Source organism: Podarcis vaucheri (assembly GCF_965113315.1).
Source record: "Podarcis vaucheri genome assembly, chromosome: 6".
Classification (NCBI taxonomy): Eukaryota; Metazoa; Chordata; class Lepidosauria; order Squamata; family Lacertidae; genus Podarcis; species Podarcis vaucheri.
In genome coordinates this window covers 56,697,250-56,718,729 of record NC_138764.1, presented here as the reverse complement: position 1 = coordinate 56,718,729, position 21,480 = coordinate 56,697,250, and the positions used below count along the sequence as shown (strand labels likewise).

At 42.8% G+C, this 21,480-nt stretch overlaps 1 protein-coding gene across 12 annotated transcripts in view; it reads left to right on the top strand.

The window, feature by feature from the left end:
- PTPRF (protein tyrosine phosphatase receptor type F) overlaps positions 1-21,480 on the top strand; it is a 482,994-nt gene that overhangs the window by 394,396 nt on the left and 67,118 nt on the right. For all 12 annotated transcript variants that reach the window (XM_082228806.1, XM_082228805.1, XM_082228804.1 and 9 more), the window contains 4 exons: positions 14,908-15,177; positions 16,462-17,043; positions 17,432-17,565; positions 18,262-18,406. In XM_082228806.1, the coding sequence (XP_082084932.1) occupies positions 14,908-15,177; positions 16,462-17,043; positions 17,432-17,565; positions 18,262-18,406 (1,131 nt within the window). The remainder of the gene's footprint in view (positions 1-14,907; positions 15,178-16,461; positions 17,044-17,431; positions 17,566-18,261; positions 18,407-21,480) is intronic.

Below are 21,480 nucleotides of genomic sequence, written 5' to 3'. Positions count from 1 at the left end.
GATAAAGCTTTGAGCATTCATTTCATAAGCTTGACTTGTTCTCTTGCAGGTGAGTTGGTGCATCATGTTGACTCTGGAATAGCATGTTAGTTTCCATAAGCTCTCTTGGTCAACACCTTGTCAGCAACGGGGATTATTGCAGAAGCTATTACAATAGCTTCCATTCCTTCTGAGAATCAGCTTCAGTTTGTTGCACGAAGCCACTTTGCCAGACTGTTTTCTTAACTTGTTATTATTCCTAGATCTCAAAGTCTTTTCACTCACTGCGTTAAATTTGATACAGAATTTTGTGTTTGGAGAGCAAAGAGTTTGGTACTTCATTAAAAGCTGATGAGTTTTCTGTTCTGTTTTACATGGGGACAATGTGTGTTCTCCTTGGCCAGACCTTGTATTAGCCAGGGATATTAATGTAAGACACCCCTTGGAGGTGTGGTTTGTTACTTACATAACAGTGGGAAAGAAGAAGAGTGTCAATTTGGTGCCTTTGACTGGTTGGCAGTTAAACTCATATTTTATTCCTTCTTAGGTCCTGGATCTCAATAACTACCCATTTAGAAATACTGTTTCCATCTTCATTCCTTCCTCTGTCTTTTCTCTTTTTTCTCTCTCTCTGTCTCCCCACTTGATCATTGCTTCCTAATACTCATGCACACGCCTTTTATTTGTGGGGTGGAGGGGAGCTGCCTTAACCAAGCTGAGGAAGAGTTATTCCCAGGAGAAGCCAAAATGACTTACTGTGTGATTGCTTCTAGGTCTCTCGGTTACTCTCATTGTGTTCAGCACTCATTTTCTACAGGTGCCGTTTCATCTTGCAGAACAATTTCAACATACAAATCTGTACGATGCTGAAGTTTCAGATAGTCTCTGAACTCTTTATCTGTGCAGCAGAAATGCCCATTTCTCAAACATAATGTGCTTATTATTGACCTTATATACCCTGTACTGTGTGTGTGTGTGTGTGTGTGTGTGTGTGTGTGTAGTCAGCTCTAGTAAAAATAATGTCATATCTCCCCAGAGTAAAGGGAGGGTGTTTGTTTGAACATATTTCATGTTTACATTGTTGTGTAAATTTTTGGACATTCTTAATCACTTTCACATTTTATTTCAAGTATCTTTCTCTGTGTCAAGCCTTTCCGAAAAAGCTTAGGAAGGCTAATGTTTCACCTGAATACACAGCTTGCCAAGGCAAAGAAACCTCACCTTTAAACCTGCCTGATTCCCTGTTTGTTGAGACTTCCTTTATTTAGCTAGAGAACTCCCCTTAGATTCTAAGGAGTGCAGTAAACTGTGACCTCAGGTTTGATGCGAAGAGCAGGTTGTTCAGCTAGCTGGCTGGCTGGCTGGCTCTCTCTGGAGATAAGGTGACACAAGCCAAGCTTCTAGTAAGGATATGTTTCTAGCCCTGTGTGTGTGGCTCATTTTCTATTAACTGTTGTATTTCTCAGGCATAAATTTCAAAACAAGCCTCTTTTTATTGCGTATAATCTTTACAAGGTTGGACTCCAAGCTGCAGGATTGAGATAAAGCCCCATAGTATATAAAAGACAGGTTACTACATAAATTGTCCCCTGTGGAGGTTTGCCATATGTACTGTTTCTCGGACTATATTTGTCCAGGCGGCTTCGTTTTATAGAACAAAATAGACACCCTAACCAGCCCAGTGAAAGACTTTCACAATTCCTTTGGCTCCCAATCCATTGCCAAAGCAGGAGGCTACTTCCCTTGTTTGAGAAAACAGAACAGGATGTATGCACAAATATTATCCCCATGTTATATTATTGAAACCATACAAGTTTCATGTCACTAGAGGCAAGGAATACTGTAGCCATGATGACCCCTTCTTGCTTGCAAACTGTCCTGAGGTAGGGTTGGTTTGCATCAGGGGATGGAGTATTCAGTTTTCCCACTGCTGTTCCTGTGTGGGGGTGTATATGTGTGTGTGTGCGCGCGTGTGCACACACACAGCTGCTTTTATCCCAACCAAGGTTCTGGATTCCTGGTAACCTTGAAATCACAGGTTTGGACCTCATAAACGAAAAGATGAGGGTTGCAGTTTCAAGGGAAAGTGGCTGGTAAAGGAAGGTTAAGAATCACTTTTACTCCTTCCCCTTTACTCCTCCTCCTCCCTCCTTGCACTCCATCCCCTTGCATCAGCACTTTGCAAGGGAGGAGGAGGAACCATTCAGGGATTTGTTACCCATAGCTGCAACATAACATGTAGCTTGTCCCTTACCCTTGTTCAGATGTGCATCCAAAGAGTTAGAAGCATCCTACAGTGTGTGGTCTCTGTGTAGCTCTGAGAAGAGTAAATGGCAAGCCACAGTAATCTGTGTAGCTGGCGCCTCCAATGCCATATAGTTTTCTGTGTTTATAATATAACCTGCAAGTATAATAACCGAGCACTTTTCCTTAGTGCTCATATCATTTTCATAACTCCTCTCAATAATCCTTACACTCTGTAAAATAGACCACTATCAGTATCCACATACTGCAAATTAGGATGTGAAACTGAGAGAGACCTGCTTGTTGGGAGCAAATCCTAGCTGAGCTCTTTGAACTGGGTACTTCCTCTCTCTTAGACCACACCTTTAACCACTTCCCTACATCAACTAATCTTGTGTACATGGGGGAAAAACAGTCAGTGAGAAAAGGAGATAATTCTTTCCATGAATAAAATATAGCATGCATGTGAGCAGGGGAATGGTCTGAGTAGGTGTACATAGGCTGAATGTGGCTTGTGGATCTCAGATGGTTGGATTAGCTCTTGTGGCATCCTACCAAAATGTTTTTTTCTCCTAGCAACCTTATAAGTTGAAATGGTTGTCACTTGGCCTCTTCTGCATTTTCCGTCAGTTTTTCCCCAACCAGCTTCAGTGGATATAAACTCCAGGGTGGATAATTTGGTTTAGTTATACTCCTCCTGCACATAAAAAAGTTTGCTCTCTGAGCCACATATGCTTCCATCGCTTAAGAGTTCTTGAGTGCTGTAAAACCAAAATAAATTGAGCATCAGCTAGGAGTTACCCATCACTGTGTCATCCAGATTATGTCAGCCCAGTTAGTAATGCAATTTTGAAGGAATTATTTTTATGAACAATAAAATTGCTAATTGAATCAACTATTAAAGTAAAATGTTGACCCACAAAACCAGAGATTGGTTAGGCTGCAATCCTGTACCCACTTATTTACATGGGAGTAAGACCCACTGAATTCAGTGGGAGTTGCTTCTGAGCAAATAGATGGAACTGTTACTACCTTTCTGTACGAGAAAGCTGATCACATTGTGACTTTTTAAAAAATGTTAATCTTCATAAGTCTTATGCAGAAAGGTGCTATGATAAAAAAACACCAACTTTACACTGTGATAAGGCATGTCTTGCCCTTTTTCTGGAAAAAGAAGTTAGAAGTGTAACTGGATAATAATAATAATAATAATAATAATAATAATAATAATAATAATAATAATAATAAGGCTACAGTTCTATACACAACTAGCTGGTAAGAGTTAACATGTAAATATTTTAAATAGGAGTGCTTAAAAATAAATATTAAGCAAGCACACCAGTTTCTTTGTCACAGACTTCTCCAGTATGATGAAATGCATTGTATTGTTAGTTAAATTATAACAGCTATTTCTAAATGGGCATCAATACCTACAAATTGGCATATACAATTTTTAGGCAAACCAGTACCCTCTTGTCCTCTTTTGGGGTGATGGATTTTCTTGTTTTGGGTGGGGGTTATTGTGCAAGTAGTCACCCTAACTGTTACCACTTTGGCTCTTCTGCAGCGGATAGGAGAATGTGCTATAAGGTTTCTACATAAATTATCAAAGTAATCAGGGTTAGTAGGAGTTTCTCAACCTCTTCATTTACTTTCTGTTTCTCTGTGGAATACTGGGAACAGCATTGTGCCTTCTGATTGCTTGTCCAATATCACATTTGTTATTTTGATGCTGTTGCCCCTCATCAAGTGAGACTAGCAGTTGCTGTCAGACTACTGACAGATGGGGCCATGAAACATGGAACACTTAAGGCCTCTCTTGGCTCCTGTAGGTGATAGCAGAACTTGAGGTTGTGGTGTCAGTTATATTTTGCATATATTGCTCTTTCCATGGAAGATGTAAACTACTGCACTTCTTACTGTCATGCCTTTAAGTCCCAGTGTTCGGAAAAGAGCAGGAGGACTTGCTTCCTGCAGTGCCAGAGATAAGGGATGAAGAGAAGGGCTCTGGGGAGAAAGTGAGCGTTCCAATTCACTAGGTGTTGGCATATTTACTGATAAAGTAGGCACAATTTCAACATGAGATGAGGTGTAGCTGCTTCCATCCAGGGTCTTTCCAGAGCAGACTCAGCTGCAGATGTTCATTTCCTATAATCCATTAGTATAAGAAGTGATTAAGAGATAATCCAGCAATTAGTAACAAATTACAGGCCCCAAGATCATTCTTGACTGACGGGCTAGAAAGTTATCTGTTTGTATTAGTGTGCTTCATAAGTGAACCTTGCTTACTATAATCTAAAGTACAAACACATGTGGGCAAACCATTACAGCTTGCCTGGCCTGGGCTTTGTACTGATGAATTGTATAGCATTGCTGTGCACCTCAGATAGCACAGTCTTCTTTTCATATTGCCTACCTCAGTGTTAGTTCCTTTTTTGTGGAATGCTGGTAATTTTGCAAAGTAGTTGCCTCTATGCAACTACTTTTCACTGGGGTAGTAAAACTGTATCTGGGCTGATACATTTCAGACCGCTAGTGGGGTTCGCATGATTCAATGCTCTTTTTCCTATAAAAATATCACCTCCACCTAGAAAACTAAATGTCAAAGGGAAAGATTCTAGCCTAGCCTTCTCTCAGAGAATACTAATTTACTAACATACAGGAATTATTCTTAATATTTTGGCTCCTTATTGGTGAATCTTTATGTAATCCTCCTATCTCTACTCTGAAGCGGTACAGCCCCAGACACAGGTCTGCTCACCTCACTGAGAAATGTAGGTCTGCACTGGGGAACTGAGCCAAAATTCAAACCCACCCAAATTGCTGAAGATTTGAACCTTTTTTTAATAGGAAGGTTATATAGCTGGGATTCTAATCTCTTCATACAACAGATTAGGTTCAAATAATAGAATCTTATGAACAATCATTTGACTATATATCCAAAGGCGGAACCTTTGCCATCTTCCCATCATCCCCTGAAACAACTGTGGAACTACAAATGTGGTACAATCCTCCTGTCACACTCAGAAAAGACAAAGTACTTTTTCCATTCACTCCTGGGTGGTGACAAAGGAGTAAGCAGAACTAAAACTATATTTCCACTTTCTGTACTTAATGGCTACTGCAACACACTTCACTCTGGTCCTTGAGCAAGTGAGCACATACTCTTCGATTCTATGCAAAGAGAGGAGTACAGTGCTTCCTTTCCCCTTCCTCCCCCACATCTATTGTGTATCAGTGCTGAGAATATGCACTGTGGAGTATATCTTAGCTTCCATGGTACTTCTTGGTGCAGTCTGTTTAAGGAGCAGGTAGGTGGCTGCACATCATGAAAACTAGCTGAAATCCCATCCTCTCTCATCCTTGCAAATGAATTACTGATGGAACCAACCATACAGTGCATATCTTTCCCATTAAGGGTTTTAATTGAGAGTGTGTTCTGCTGACAGGCAATGTCCTCCCCACACACCCGCCGTGCCTTTTCCCACCCTTAAAATGTGACTCATAAGCAGTTTCTAACCACCAGAACAGTCTCTGCATTCTCTCAGCAAGGGTTCAATTTCAGGCGATTCACCACAGATATTAGCTGCTATAAGGTCATTCCTGCAAAGGAAACGAGGTCTTCCATGCCCTTCAGGGAAACACAACTAACCTCTTACTGTCTCTCCTGCAGGAACAAAAACAGGAATGTACTGGATTGCCCTGCTGATTTGGGGTGATCGTTGCTTTGACTTCTTGCCCTCCTTTCTTTCCCAGTTCAGTGCATCAGGGGTCCTGACACAGCAACTGGTTTACACTGCACTAATGTTTCTCTGCTGCTTTTAGCTCTGTTTGGAAAGAGGGAGAAAGAGGCTCTTCATGCTTAAAGAATTTCCATTGTTCACCAGGACTGCTTCCTCTGTGTTGAGGAGTGATGGGGCGTGTGTGCAGATACTGAGCTGTGTGAGAGAGGCAGATGGGGGTTAAAGTTCCTCCGCTACTGTCTGTACAGTTGGAACGGAGCTTGGCACTTGACTGAAAATCCTGTGGTGTCTGAAATGTGGTGGGTATGTCCATGAGTGTGTGCACACTTGTTCTTGCCTATACTTGGCCAGAAGTGGGGGCAGCCTACCAAAATCAACTTGGCTCTTGGTGTTCCTGGGACATGTGCTCCTATATACTGAGGGTCTGGTTGTGTGCATTTGGATGAGGAAGAGAAGCTGAATCCAGTGTTCTGTGGCAGGAATGTTTGTGTGTGTGTGCGTGCGCAGTTGCACAGTGGGTAGTCCTGGCCGGTCTCTACCATCATGTCTTGTTGTTTCAGTGCTGTGCAGACACATGCAGCTTGGCCTGTTTTTACTCTCTGTGTTTTTCCTTGTCTTTTTTTATTCCCTTCTCATCTTCATCGCACAATGTCATCAAACAAAACAAACTTTCATCTCTCAGATCCGCGAGAAGGTTGGTCCTTTTCACTTCTTATCCATCTACAGTATGCCACCTCTGATGAGACTTTTCCAGTAGGGGATGGAGAGCCAGCCCTGCAAGGGGAGGGTCTGATGGCCCCTGGCTCTCTGCCAGGCACTGCCATAGCAGGCCTGAATCTGCTTCCTAATTGCTATGTCCTTGCTGACAGCATTGACCACACTGCTTGCATGCCTTTTGTCGCTTGATGTTTAAAATGCACAGACCCTTATCTGCATGCAGTCCATCCCAAAGATTTCCGTGTTTTGAGATGGGAATGGGGTGCATGTACATAGAGAGTAGGCAGCAGAGTGGGTTTTGCCTTAATCTGTTACTTTGTTTTGACTCCTGTTTCCCTTTTGTTGAGGAATGCAAAGTACTGATTTGAAGTTTCGGTCGGGGTGGACACCCCTCGCTCACAGTGTAAGCTGCTTGGTATAGAGTAGGAAGAGGAAGGAGCAACTGATAGAGGCACCATAGCCGCCTTTTTAACACATTGAATTCATTCCACATCACACTTGCATTTGAGATGCTGTGTTTATGATACACGCAAAGCACCACTGACGTAATTGAAAAAGCAGCGTTTTCTCATGCTGGATCATTTTTGTTTATAGGATTGTTACCTGTATACCTGAAACCCAGGGACTTGATTCTTCCCTGGACAAGGACTCACTCAGCAAGGGCAACAATTGTACTAGAGAAAGGAAGGTGTGCCGTTATCTTACCTGCCTTTCTCTTATTGACAGTGCTGTGTTGCACCAAGATATTAGACAAAAGGTGATTGGTAGACATCAAAATTAGCAGGTGGCTTAAGCTACTCCAATATTTCCATTGAAGTTCAACTTCTGTTCTAAGTCAGGTATTTTCAAAATGGTGCTGAGTATTGAAATTAAGGGAGGATGTTGCCTGGACTTCACAGTGCCATAACCTGAAGCAATTCCTATAGATATATCAACAACTTTCTCTGACCCAAGGTAGTATTCCTTTGATGAAAAAACCAGAATCCATATCTTTATAGGCCCTAAAATGACCAATTAATAGAGAATGGTAGATATTGAGAGTTAGGAAATGTCTATGCATTCGTTCTGAAGGGGGATAATGTTCATCCCTCAGTCCAGATGCTCCGCTATTGCATCCCTTATGTTCCCACACTTTTTCCTGTGTACCTGTAATGATCACAGGACAGTGACTACCCTATTCTGCATGCCAGGACTTCTGGTTGGAGTCTGTACTTTAAAAGCACCTACTTTTCCAAGTTACTCTTCTGTTGTTTGTGCTTCTTGTTTAGCACAATAGCACTAAAGTACATGAAGCCTGAGACACTGCTATTTAGACATTCCCTTAAACCAAGACTCCTCGAACTGCTACACAGCCATACTAAGTGAACTTCATTAGAATTTGAATTAGAACTTGTTTCATGAGCTGTCATTGCAGTTGTCCCAGAGCTGTTGCTTTTGTTTTCATTTTAGTTCTCTGAATATGCTCCCCTTAACAAGGGGAGAAAGTTTTCTTGTTTTCAGACATAAACCAAAGCTTGTTTAGGGCAACATTGCATGTGATCCTGGCAGGAATTGAAGCTGAGAGATAGTGAAACGTTCTGAAGCTGCACAGATTCTGTTTGCCTGGCACTTTCATGTCCAAGGTCAAGTAACCTGAACAAATTAAATCCCTTCTTCCAGTGGAACCACCAGCATATATCAATAGCAAAAGTAGCCTTGATTGACAGATATACGCTTAGGGCTGTTTCATGCATTATGCTTACACCATCACATATTAAAATCATGAGTGTGACTTCCATTTTCTCCAGTGCACAAATGGGTGTGTTTTATTTTTATTATTAGTTACACTTTACAAACCATACATAAACATCATTAATGTTATTCACAAGTGTTATGTACACACTTCTCTATAATTCAGCATGATATCTCAACTTATATGCTCAAAATTCATTTTAAATCCAACTTTTTGTTCCAGTTTCATTAAAATATATCATATTCTGCATCAATAAATAAAATTTCTAATTCCTTTAGGTTTCAATTCCATCCAGTTAAGCTTCCATAAAACTTTGCTGTTTAAAAATCTATCAGAATACTTCATCTAGCAAACTGCTTTTCAGTTGTCTTTCTTTCTTTATTGTTTCAAAGCCACAGCCACTAGCCTGTGGAAAACAGGCACTATTTTTACACTATATTCCCAGATGTACATGTTTCCCAACACCCTTGTGAGAAAAAGGCATATGTGGAACAGCCCTTGACCAGGATGTTGCTTGGTCCCAGCCCACCAGAAATGTCCCAAAGCTCAAACATTTAATGGGGAGAGATATGTTAGATGCTAAATATTCCAGTGGGATGTTCCAAGCCTTATAATTTGTTTGGCACTGATAATTGCATCTTAGTTTTTGTCCGTCCCCCCCCCCCCCAGCTTTACTTACAACTGTGTACTGTTCACCCATGCATTTAATTATTGCTCTGCGATTGCTACCAGGTTATTTATTAAGGAGTTGTTTTATCTTGATATAGCAGCTCTTTTCTCTCCCCCCCTTAATGCTGTGTTATTTTCAGAAGTGAATGAATGCAAATTCCAGAGCTGCAGAGTCTGCCTCTCCCTTGCTTTGCTATTAGCGTGTCACCAGGCCGAACCGTGATAGGTCTTTGGCATTGCTCTGCTGTAATGATAGATCCTCTTTTATATGGGGTTGTCAGCGCAAATAATTAGCTCTAAAAGTTATAGCTGAAATATAATCCAAAAATGGCTAGGCCCTGTTTTGGAAATTGTCTATAAAATGTCAGCACTCAGGGATGTATTGGGAACATAAATAGTGAGGCATTGTTTGAACAGGAGTTTAGACTCTAAATGCATCTTTTTTCCCCTTCCAGTCTTCTCCCTCCTGCTAGTGATTCTGTCAGTAGATTGTGAGGCCCTAGGAACTACCTTTCCATCAGGAGATATTGTTTAAAACACTAATGACAAGTATGAGAAGGGGTGGAGGAGCTATTCAGATCTGATAATTTTTTGCCCACCTTCCAGAAGCAGTTGTGATAAAGCAGAGTAAGATAGAGCCATGGACACTGGACAATACAGGAGGAAGGATTGTTTAGTTTCCCAACAGCATTGCTTTTACCCCAGCGTTCCCACAAAGCCAGAAACAAAACCATACATGTAAGCTGACCCAGGTAGCAAACTTGTGCAGGTGTCAGGAAAATGAGATTTATATTATGAAAGAATTGAGAGAGAAGGCATTTGTCTATGGCATGAATAGCTTATTAAAGCAGTTTCGCTACCTGAAGGAGGGGATCAATTTGCATAGTCTCCTGCTCAAAATTAAGATATCTTGAATAAAATGTTTTGTGAAAGTCAAAATTATATTGCAATGATGGTTACTACCTTGGCTTTGTTTCTGGGCGGTTCTGGCATTTTGTCACAACTAAGAGTGCTAAAAGCTAAAATCAAAACTCACAATGTTGAACTTTAATTAATACTCCAGAATCTGGAAACAACTTTTGACACAGATTAAAATCCCTAAGCACGTCATGGTCAGATGCAATACTTGCAGAAGATGAAGTGGGGTTTGTGTATGAGATTTTAAAGTCAGACTATGAAAAGAGTTGAAGCTTTGCGAGTGACAAAAGCAAATTGCTTATTAAGGAATTTTTAAAAATAACACACCATTGATCCTACTGTCCAAAAGTGCTAACAACAACAACAACAACAACAACAACAACAGGAATTCATCTTTTACTGTAAATTAATTTTGGCTGGCTGGTGCCTTTCACTTTGAGTGTGACTCTAGCACTCCTTCTGTTTCTATTTTCCAGTGGCCTTACTTTTCTTAGCTCTGGTGCAGTAATCAATTAATAGTTGTTAAAACTGCCCAGCTTTTAGCAATTGCTTAGTGCCTGGAGTTTCCCAGGATGGAAGTAGAAAAGTGATGGGAGGAGGACTTTTAGTGAGATGACCTGAGTGTTTTTATGAAATCCGAGAAGCAGCTGCTCTAATCTGAGCTAAGCAGGTTGATTGATCCATGCACATTTATTCTGGATGCAAGGAAGGTGCACGCTAATGCATGCTAAATTATTAACACTTCTCCACCTCCCTTTGTTGTATTGCCTGCGTCTCCCCTCCCCACCTTCCAGAATGTGGAGCTGGTCTCTACTGGTGTGTTCTTATCACCTCCACTGCTGTGAGATGGCTCAGGATATGTCACTTACTTTCCACCTTAACTGCCAAATGATTGCCCTGCATGCTCCATTCCGTAGGGAAGCCTGGGGGATTTTCCTCTTTTGTGAGTCATATAGGATGCCATGCTCTGGGATGAATAACAGTGAATTTCATGTTCGATAGTCTGCTGAAATAAACCTTGAACACCATTACCCATAGACCTTTACAATAGTTTTCCCCATGTGGTTTCTTCCAAAATCACCAAGTTTCTCACTTCTGCTTTATCTAAAAGGAGTTTACAGAAAACAAAACAAAAAAACTGACAAATTCTACTGAGAAAAGAAGTCATGATAGTGTGAATGATACTGGAAATATTTGGGAGGCATCTACTCTCGTTTGGTCCTTGTGATTTGCTTTGTAAATTGGAAGAGGGTTTCTGCAGATTCCTGCAATTGGTGGGAAAGGAGCTGCCTTAATTACTGATTGTCATGCCAGAGGCAGGAGAAAGATTGGGGCCTAGTGGAAGCTAGAACCGTATGCATGCTTGGGGATGCTGTGTAAGCAACCTTCACTAGTTCTGCTCTGCCAGAGTGTTCTAATGCTGATTGACAGCTGTGCTTCACATCCCACTGGACTCTGCCCACAAAGAAGCTGCCAATTACCCAGGAATGCTATACTGGTGTTAGGTTGAAATCCACCTCCTTTCTAACCTTCCCAGGCATTCTTTCTAGATTATAATCCAGCCTGGATTGACGGTAGCATCTCTAAGCCCATCTGTTCCTGTTTTATTGACATTTTAAGATCTCAATGTGTAGTTTAATAGCCAAGGAAAGACTAGATAGAAGGGAGGTTGCCTCCCACTCGCTAGTAAGGCACACAACTGAGCCTCCATTGATCACCTTGCCTCTGTTCTTCCCCTCTACATAATGAGAACTACAGTTTGATTTGCAGCACATCTGAAGAGTATTTGCAACCAGACTGGAAGAGAGAAACTACCAAAGTGATGCTACAGAGGCAGGCACAGCATGAGGTCAACAAACACTGGATACTGTCGGAGTCTCCACAGCCTTAGTGTGGAAGCTGTTCCTGCCACCACCCCTTCTGACCAACAGAAACAATCTATCCTGCTTGCACGGTGCAGTACTTAGGCAACGTATTGTGGCTGGAGGACAATCTGTTGAGGCTAGGTCATTAATAGGGCAACCTAGGGCAGGAAGAAGGCAAGCATTTTTTTGGAAATGAAACAGTGGAAACTGAGTGAAGAACTAAGGCAGCAGCCTCACTTCTGCACCTTTATGCCCTGTAACCAATCTCGAACTGTCGCTGCATCAACGTACCAGTAGGAAAGAAAAGGTTCATCAGCTTAGTGTCTGTGTTGGCCTTAGGGAGATGCATATCTCTGCTCAGTCATAAGAGTGACATTTGGCTGAGTCGTCTTGTGGAATCAGAAGTGCTCTGATTTCCGATCCTCTTTTTGAGTAACCTACCCCTGGGGAAGGGGCTTGCCTACAGCCTTTCTTTAAATCGGCTTGGTTTTGTGTGGGGATTGGAGGGGGGGAGAGATTTTCATTGCCATTCATCCTGTAGCTAGGCTAGAAGAGACCCCTCTCTGATACATTGTCAAGTAACCTTTTCTCTTCCCCTGCCGCTAGAATAGTAAACAGCAGCTTTCAAAAAGGGCGAGAGGTTTTCTCGATAGCTCTTTGCTGAATGAACTAAAGCGCTTATCGGCAGATTCACAAGCCGTGTTCTTTCTTCCCAAGCATGGTCTTGACAGGTCTTTTTACGGCCACAAAGGAGTCAGTTGGGGACTGATGTCTGAGAGATATGTCAGGGAATGCTGTTCTGGTGGAGATTCACTCTAATTCTAACCACTGCTCATGCATGCATTTGAAGGTGACTTAGGTAATCGGAGGTAGTTGTAGGAGCTATCTTGCTTGGTTCTCACTGGAGTGGATGGCAGAGGTGGTTTCTGCATGCTACTGAATTCTTTCAGCCCTTCTGCATGAATTCCTTCCAGTCTCATTCCTGTGCCTCGTGCTTGCCTATCTGTGCATTTCAACCTTCCCACCCTTGTTTTTTGTCAAGATTTTATGTAGCAGCTTCATTCCCATACCTGGCCTCTTTCCTGTCTGGCGCATGTCAAGTCAATTAATTATTGCCGTGCACGAGCCTGTTGTGTTACTACTCAAGCTTGCTTTTCTTTGAGACCAGTTTGGTTGGTGAGCGGGTGGGAAGTTGGTTGGTCCCTGGAATAAAACACAACAAATGAACAAACCTCTTCATGTACTGGCTCAATACCATGTTCATTGTGGGGGGGAGAACGAGTCCTGCCTCTTGCCGATCAGAACCAGGCTGCGTTGGACAACCACCCCATCATGTTGATCCATTGCCATGTCCATTAAATACCAGGGTATTCTCATAACTCTGTTAGAGCGCTGATTTGCTTTAATTTCTGTCTTGTTTGGGGGTGCACTCCCCTGTCAGGCAGGGAGCAAGCCTTTCACTGGTGACCATGCACACAATTATTGACCTGAGATTGAACAATTGATTAAAAGGAACAACCCACTAGATTATAGATTGAGACATTTGATAACATGCACATTATCATTATGGGAGGGCCCCTTTAAAAAAGCTGGTGAGGAGCTGATGAGCTCTGCTTTGTCACTGTTGACAGCATTGTCTAATTTATCCCCAAACCCTCACTCTGTTGTACATTCTAATGTGGGGGCTTCTGTGTTCAGTCTATTTCTGTGAGTCTGCTGGTTTGGGAATGAATCATCAAAGAGAGCTCAAGCGAAATTTGATTAGGGGAAGTGTCAGGCTGAGCCGAGTCTTGTCAGCCTGTCTGTCAGCAGCTGCCCCTATTCTAACGAGATTTTGTGGTGTTGGAGATGACGCAGGAGGAAGCCCAGCATGAGGCAGTCCCAGTGGGCTTTAGCCCCTGAGCAGGTCTCTCCCATCTTGCTAAGAAATAGTCCACCCCACTGCTTTCCAGCTAACCCTATCCCTGTGCATTGCAGCTCTTCACTATTCTGCCAGCCCTGACTCTGTGGACTGGAGAGGCTGTGATATTAAATGTGTAGTGACATCTCCATTACAGAAAAGCAGGCTTCCCAGAAGAAACACATTGCACCCTCCCTCCCACATTTTTAATTTTTTATTTTATTGTATGTATTTGAAATGAGTTTGCCCAGAGGAGACAAAGATTTACTATGTTCAGTTGTGTTCCTGTATCCCTCCTTAAATTGGCCCATAATACTGGCCCTAAAGAAGGGTCCTCATCTCTCAGTGTCATTTCCCTGACTGATGTGTGTACAGCAAACAGCTGGGGCACTTTAGCCGATCTAATGGTTTGTCTACAAAATAACCCAAGTGAGACTTTTATATGAATAGATGCTGTGTGATGAAATAAGGAGTGTTCTTTCTCCTGGAACACATTCCCAATGGGAGAGAGGATCCTGTCACCCAGGTCCTCTGCTGTCAGCTCAGATCTGATCTCCTGTCTATTAAGATGAAGCTCCTACCCAACAAGGTGTTCTGATCCGGCTGTGCGGTGCCCCAGGCTCACTGCTGAATCCTGCACAGGAACACTCTTTTAGCTAGCAGTAATGCATGCAGTAATTTAAAAATAAAACCCTGTAGCTGCCCCTGCAAGATAGGTTTGTCCTGCAGGTTGCTTTGCTGTGGAACCAACCAGTTTAGTAGCTTATTCCACCTTGCAGAGGTTCTGCACACCCTATGGACAGGGCGTGAACTTATTTTCTAATTAGTGGGTAGATTTGAAATAAAGAGACATTTTAGTGTCCATAATGTAACTTAGCTGAGAGAACAATAATGGTGGCAGTCCTATCGTTGAGCTCCTGCTGAAAACACCAGTGGGTCAAAGGGAGAACTTGGGTATGAAATTTGGCAGAGCAGTGAACAGCTGTTGTTCAGAATTCTTTTTTTTCTTTTCTTCTTTTCTGGATTGATTTGCTACTACTTAGGAGAAATGTTGATCCTTCCCCCACCCCTTGGGTATGCAGCAAGTGAATATCAATTGTCTAGGCTGTGACCCTACTAGTTGTCTATTCCTTGTTTCAGTGCGGCGAGTGTCCCCTCGATTTTCAATCCCTCCAAGTAACCATGAGGTGATGCCTGGAGGGAGCGTGAATCTCACATGTGTAGCAGTGGGGTCCCCCATGCCCTACGTGAAGTGGATTGTCGGAGACGTGGAGCTGACGAAAGAAGATGACATGCCAATGGGCAGGAATGTTTTGGAGTTGACCAACATCACGCAGTCGGCCAACTACACCTGCGAAGCCATGTCCTCACTGGGGGTAATCCATGCAACAGCTCAGATCACTGTCAAAGGTAAGAAGCTGCTCCATGGTATCCTATACCTCTGCATGGTACCAGGTAGCAGAATGGGGTGCACTTGTGACTCAGTCATTATTAGTGTGAATGGGGAACCTGAGTACAAAGATGCTGTGGAGCCTCACCATTAGCCCTGTCGCCATTGTTGCACAGGTCTTTCTAGCTTCTTGCATGTTCACGGCAAACATCTGTAGCAGGGAGTCTGCTGTACTTGTGTAGACTTTTAAGACACATCGCGTGTGCATCCCCCCGCCTCCCGATCTTTGTTACCCAACATGTATCTCCCAGAGTTTTCTCATTTGTTTTCTTGTAAAATAGAGGTTTACTTACAGTGCATAAATGGAATGGCCAAACATCAGAATTATAGAGCAAGTCTCTGGGAGAAATAATAAGGCCTCTCCGCTGTCATTCAAGAGCCCTGCCCAAGAGCTAATATTTGTTTGTTTTGTGCATGTATCTGGATGGTGTGAAATGGCATCCAGGACAGCACATCTCTGTCAGGTCACTTGAAAAAGCTTTGTGGAAGCACCTGTCTTTCAGTTCTGTTACCTTACTAAACATCCTATAACCTACTGTGATTTCAGTATTTACATTAATACAGCTCCAGAGGGTGATCATTATGGGAGTCAGGGAGTCTCTCAGTCTTTTCTTCATGATCATAAATGTTTTCCTTGTGCCTAGCCAGTACATAGAAGGATCCCAAGATAGTAGAACGCAGTACTGACCACAAATTTATCTTTTTTGGATAAATGGCTGATGTGATCAGTTGTGCTAGAGTAGTTCTGCTTTCTTGTTAATGCTCGGAACTTTCGTAACAGGATTGGCTTCCTTAACATCCCACCACAAAAATATGCTTGCCACAAGTCCCTGCAGTCCACATATTCTTGCTCTTGCAGCAACAGTAGACATGGAACTACTTTTGCCCCGGTATACTTTCCGAAAAGGCCATGAACCTGGCTTCCTAAAGCGTACCTCAGCTGAATAACCCTTTCTGCTTTAGAAAACCTGACTTGGTTCCTTGTTTAAATTACCTTTATTTAGCCAGCTGCCAGCAAGTGCTTTGAGCACATCTAATAACATGATTGCTGTGTTTACTCTTCCATTAAGAAGCACTTCAAGCAATATATGGTAATGTGTAATATAAAAATGTACGTTCTTGACTATGAAATGATTTCTGCCTTTAAAGGAAAACGTTAGCAAGCATCTAAGCCTCCTTTATAGCTCTGCACATTACAGCATTTGCACTAATCAAATTACTGACATTGTGCTTTTTGCTTTCAGCTCTTCCAAAACCTCCAATGGAGCCATTAGTAACGGAGACGACAGCTACCAGTGTGACTCTCACCTGGGACTCAGGAAATGCTGACCCTATCTCCTACTATGTCATCCAATATAAGTCCAAGTCATTAGAGGGCACTTTCCGAGAAGTAGATGGTGTGGCAACCACCCGCTATAGCATTGGTGGCCTAAGCCCCTTCTCAGAATATGAGTTCCGCATTATTGCTGTAAATAACATTGGCAGGAGTCCCCCTAGTGAGTTGGTGGATGCACGGACAGGAGAGCAAGCTCCATCAAGCCCACCCCTCAAAGTGAAGGCACGGATGCTGAGTTCCAGCACCATGCTGGTCCAATGGGAACAACCTGAAGAGCCCAATGGGATGATCCGTGGCTATCGAGTGTACTACACCATTGACCCCCACCTACCACTCAGCAAGTGGCAGAAACACAACACTGATGATCATCATCTCACCACTGTAGGAAGTTTGATAAATGGGGCCACCTATAGTATTCGTGTCTTGGCTTTCACCTCAGTAGGAGATGGACCCCCTTCTGATGCCATCCAGATAAAGGCCCAACAGGGTGGTATGTATGTTTTGTGTGAGCTCTATTCCTTCTCTGTCCTACTGTTTCCAAGAGCTAATATTTTGAGCTAAGGTTGAGGTGTGATCCAGAGACTTTAGGGATTTGGTAGGCAATTTGTCCTTTTCAAATAGGTGTTCCAGCAGCACTCTGTTGCCAGCATAGTTAACAGTTGACTTAAGCATAGTTGTGGATACTTTGGTTAATCACTAGTTTGAGAAAGAACATAGTTGTCATTGTTTGAACCTGGAGCTTAGGAGAATGTGTTAAGATTGTGTTTATGACAATGCTATTGTTGAAGTGCGTTGATGATAGGGCTTGCACCTTGAAATTTTCTAAAGCTGCTCTGGAGTCCCCTCCCACAACTGACTCTTGTTGTATTGGTCTCCAGTTCCATCTCAGCCAGCTGACTTCCAAGCTGAGGCAGAGTCTGACACACGGATCATGCTGACCTGGCAGCCAGCACCTCAAGAACGTGTCACCAAGTATGAGTTGGTGTATTGGGAAGAGACAGATGGGATCCAGGTGAGGGACAACATGACCCATTGATGGTTAAAGACCTATACCAAAGTAGCCTATGGGTATGGGGCACTTATTTTTATATCTGTTAGAGTTAGGCCCAGTATGATTGTTGTGGAAAATGGCATTTGCATGACTAGATATATTTGTGCATCTGTGAGAATACTGCAATCCACATCCCATTGGATTATGAACCTATACCAGAGTTTCACCTCCCTATGATAGCTGCAAGAGCTCCTGCTCCTGCTCCTGCAAGAGCAGCAGTTTTGTTGGCAATCATATTGCCACATAATAGTTGGATCAGGCCTCAGAAGTTATCTGGCCTTTGAACCATTAGGTGGTGGCTCTGAAGTGAGGACCTATCACAGCTTGTCTTCTATAAATGCTAACTTACTCGCACTTACATCAACACATACTTCATTAGCCAAAAGTTTCCAGTGTCTGGGAACTGAAAGTGATTCTTTTCTCATGGTTATAATGAGAATTCACAACATCTGTGGGGAAGTGAAATCATCTCCTTTAAATAGTGGCTTTCAGGGTTACATAGGATGAGCATAGATTGCTCTATTGCATGATTCCTAGTATGCAGTACTGGTAGGCATCTACGGCCAAGAGTCCAATAGTCAGGTGTCAATAGCTATGTTATTCCCTCCTTCCCCCCCAATCTGAGTAAAAGAAAAACTTGCCTCTTGCCTTTTCTAGCATAAGGTGGACTTTGACCAGACCTCATCATATGCACTTGAAGGGCTCAAGCCGGACACACTCTACAAGTTCCAGCTGGCAGCCCGCTCTGAGCTGGGCCTAGGGGTCTATACCCCAGTTTTGGAAGCTCGAACAGCACAGTCCAGTAAGTGTCTCTGTTTGGTTGAGATTGAGTGAGGGACAAAATCTTATTGCACTTTTGTATGAGAGTTAATGGAGAGGTTGGAACCAGTAGCAAGAGAAATGTGGAGAGGACAGGCCAGCTGTGGCTCTGATGCAGGGGCCATTTGCCCAGGGTAAGTCTTGTCCCATTGTCCTTCAGTCCATGCTTTCCCCTTTCAACAGGTGGACTCACAGATATGCTGGGCAAAGGGAATAGGTGGGAGAAGCTGATGAGATTTATTCCCTGTATCTCTGTGAGTTTACTGGCACATCCTCTTCCCCATGCAATTCAGTTGTAGTGGGTGTTTGATATCTGCACCTCGTGCATGCACCTTCCTACTGTGCATGTGCTCATACCCCAGTCAGAGACACCATTGCTCGCCTTTTCCCTGCCCCTTCCAGACAATCATCTCTGTACAAGAGGAGCGATGCACACATTGCATTACTGCTACACCGCAGGCATTTGCAAGCCTGGAAGAATTAACTTGAGGGGGTGGTGGGATCTTTGCAAGTAGATTGAATGATTAATAGCTTCTTAAGGGGATGTGTGCTGAGTGAGGTGTGTGGTGCATGTGGATGCTTGACTTTTATGGAGTGGAAGGAGGAAGAAGACTGCTGTGTGGGTTTTGCTCCAAGGCTTTGAAGGCTTGAGGCAAACAGTGAAGTAAGTCAGAAGGCCAGATAAAGAGGTGACCCAAGCTGATCACTTTCATTCTCTTCTGAGCCCATGTGCTGGTGGAGTAGGAGACCAATGCACCTTTATTGGCAGCTCAAAGTGCTGCACATAAGCAGATTAAAGCTATCAAAGAGCTCTGAGATAAGCTTGTTTTCACTAACGATTTTGGGGCTTGCTTTTATGCAAAAAGCATTAAAGGGGAAAAGTGAGACATTTTCATTTGTGCCATCTGTCAAGGATTTAGTGGCTGTGTGGGGCAAGCAATAGAGGAGGCAGCAGCCGCCCTCTCTGTGTGGAGCCAGAGAGTGCCTGGGATGAATCAGGGTGGGGAAGAACTGCTCCACTTATGATTGGAATGACCTTTCCTCCTTTCATTAGCACATCCATCATAAGAATTCCAACAGTCCTGTTTAACTTGCTCTTTAGCTAATGGGATCTTAGTGCCAGGACGATTGGACAAAAATATATGAAACAATATTCAGAGGGAGGCATCATAAATATTTTACATTGGGGGACACAAACTGAATGTGGAGACTATTAATTGTTCTGTTAGCAGCTACTCATGGAGCATGTGTATTGATAGGCCATGACTGGGCACTTGCCCAGCCATCATACTAACAAGGCATAACAGACAAATATCCAAAGCAAATAGTAATGCAGATATCTCCAACCTGTGACTCATGCATAGCTCTGTGTGGCTGGGCCATGTTAGGAGTCTGTGCAAAGAATTTAAAGTCCAGCAATTAAAGGAAGGCTAATCCTGATGTTGTGCCATTTTAGCCATTCATGGATTCTAGTCCACAGGTAAAGGAAGAAACCTCTCTTCACACCTCCCAGGTGAGGGGTGAAGGCATGTAGTGCCAAAGCACATTTCCCTATGAAATGTAACATTTGGAGCATGAATTAAGTGGCTATGATCACTGGGAAACCTGTTCTAAAGAGCCCATCAGTAGGAATTCTAAAGCTTACCTTTCCTTGAACAATGTCTGAAAACAGCTTTTTGCAGACCTGATGTGTTGTGAGAAACCTGTAGAATCCAAGTTTCTGCTAATTGATAGAAAAGTTAAGGGGATTGCATGCCTCAAGACCAATTTCTGTTGAACATTTTTCTCATCTAGTCTTGCTTTTTTTGCCATCACAGATTGCATGTGGAGGTGGTGAAGCATCTGAGTTTAACATAGGGCCATATGCTGATTTAGCAAACTACCAAGCTATATTTCTAAAGTGTTCCCAGTAGCATACTAAATGGTCTCTGGGGACAGAAGCAAGGGAGATCTCTCTGACACAGAAGTCCTGTGATACTGATCCTCCTCGGCAATGTTTCATACTATAAAAAGATAGGTGCTCTGGTTCCATCCCTGGCTATATCTCCTAGTTCCAGGTGTCTGTGCTTTAGCTTTTATGAGGGAATATAACTGCGTATACTCCAGGCTAAACTACACAATTACACTAGTCATATTCACCCATGTGTAATGTTAGCCATTAGTCCCTTCCTCATGGAAGAACAGCTTAGCAGTGGGAAATGGATAGAGTAGGAGAAGCCAATAATTATTATTTATTTATTTATTTATTTATTTATTTATACCCGGCCCATCTGGCTGAGTTTCCCCAGCCACTCTGGGCGGCTCCCAACCAAGTATTAAAAACAATACAGCGTTAAATATTAAAAACTTCCCTTCAGATGTCTTTTAAAGATAGGATAGCTACTTATTTCCTTGACATCTGAAGGGAGGGTGTTCCACAGGGTGGGCGCCACTACCAATAATAATAATAATTGGGCCCAAACTCACATCAACCCCAGCCAGCATGACCAATGGTCAGGGATTATCGGAGTTGTAGTCCACAACATAGAGGAGACCACATTGGTTACCCCTGTGGTATAGGACAACAGTGCTTTATCTTTCAAGTTGTTTTCCCCACTCAACCCCAATGGAGTTCAAGGTTTGTGCTTGCAAGGTAAACAGATTCAGTGAAACAGACAAGATGAAAACGGTGGCGTGGAGTTTGAAGGAAAGGCAGCTAACAAGGGAAGGATTAAGCAACTCAGGCAGGGCATGATTTTTAGAACTTGGGATCCAAGGCTGCACCCTGGCTCAAATGAAAACTTGAAGCCATTTTTTTTCTGTTTTAGAAGAATAGTTTGCAAAGGCAGATATGGGGAATCCTGACCTTAATTGTTGAACAGCCCAAATAAGATGCTCCTCTAATCACACATAGGATCTATGTCCTTTGATACATTATCTCTGGGGAAAATGCTGCCACTCCTAGCATTTTTCTTGAGGATAATATCATGTTGAGAAGATCACTCATCTGGTACTAAACACAGAAACATTGAAATTAGGTTACCCAGTGCTCATCACACAAGTAGTCATTCTCATAAG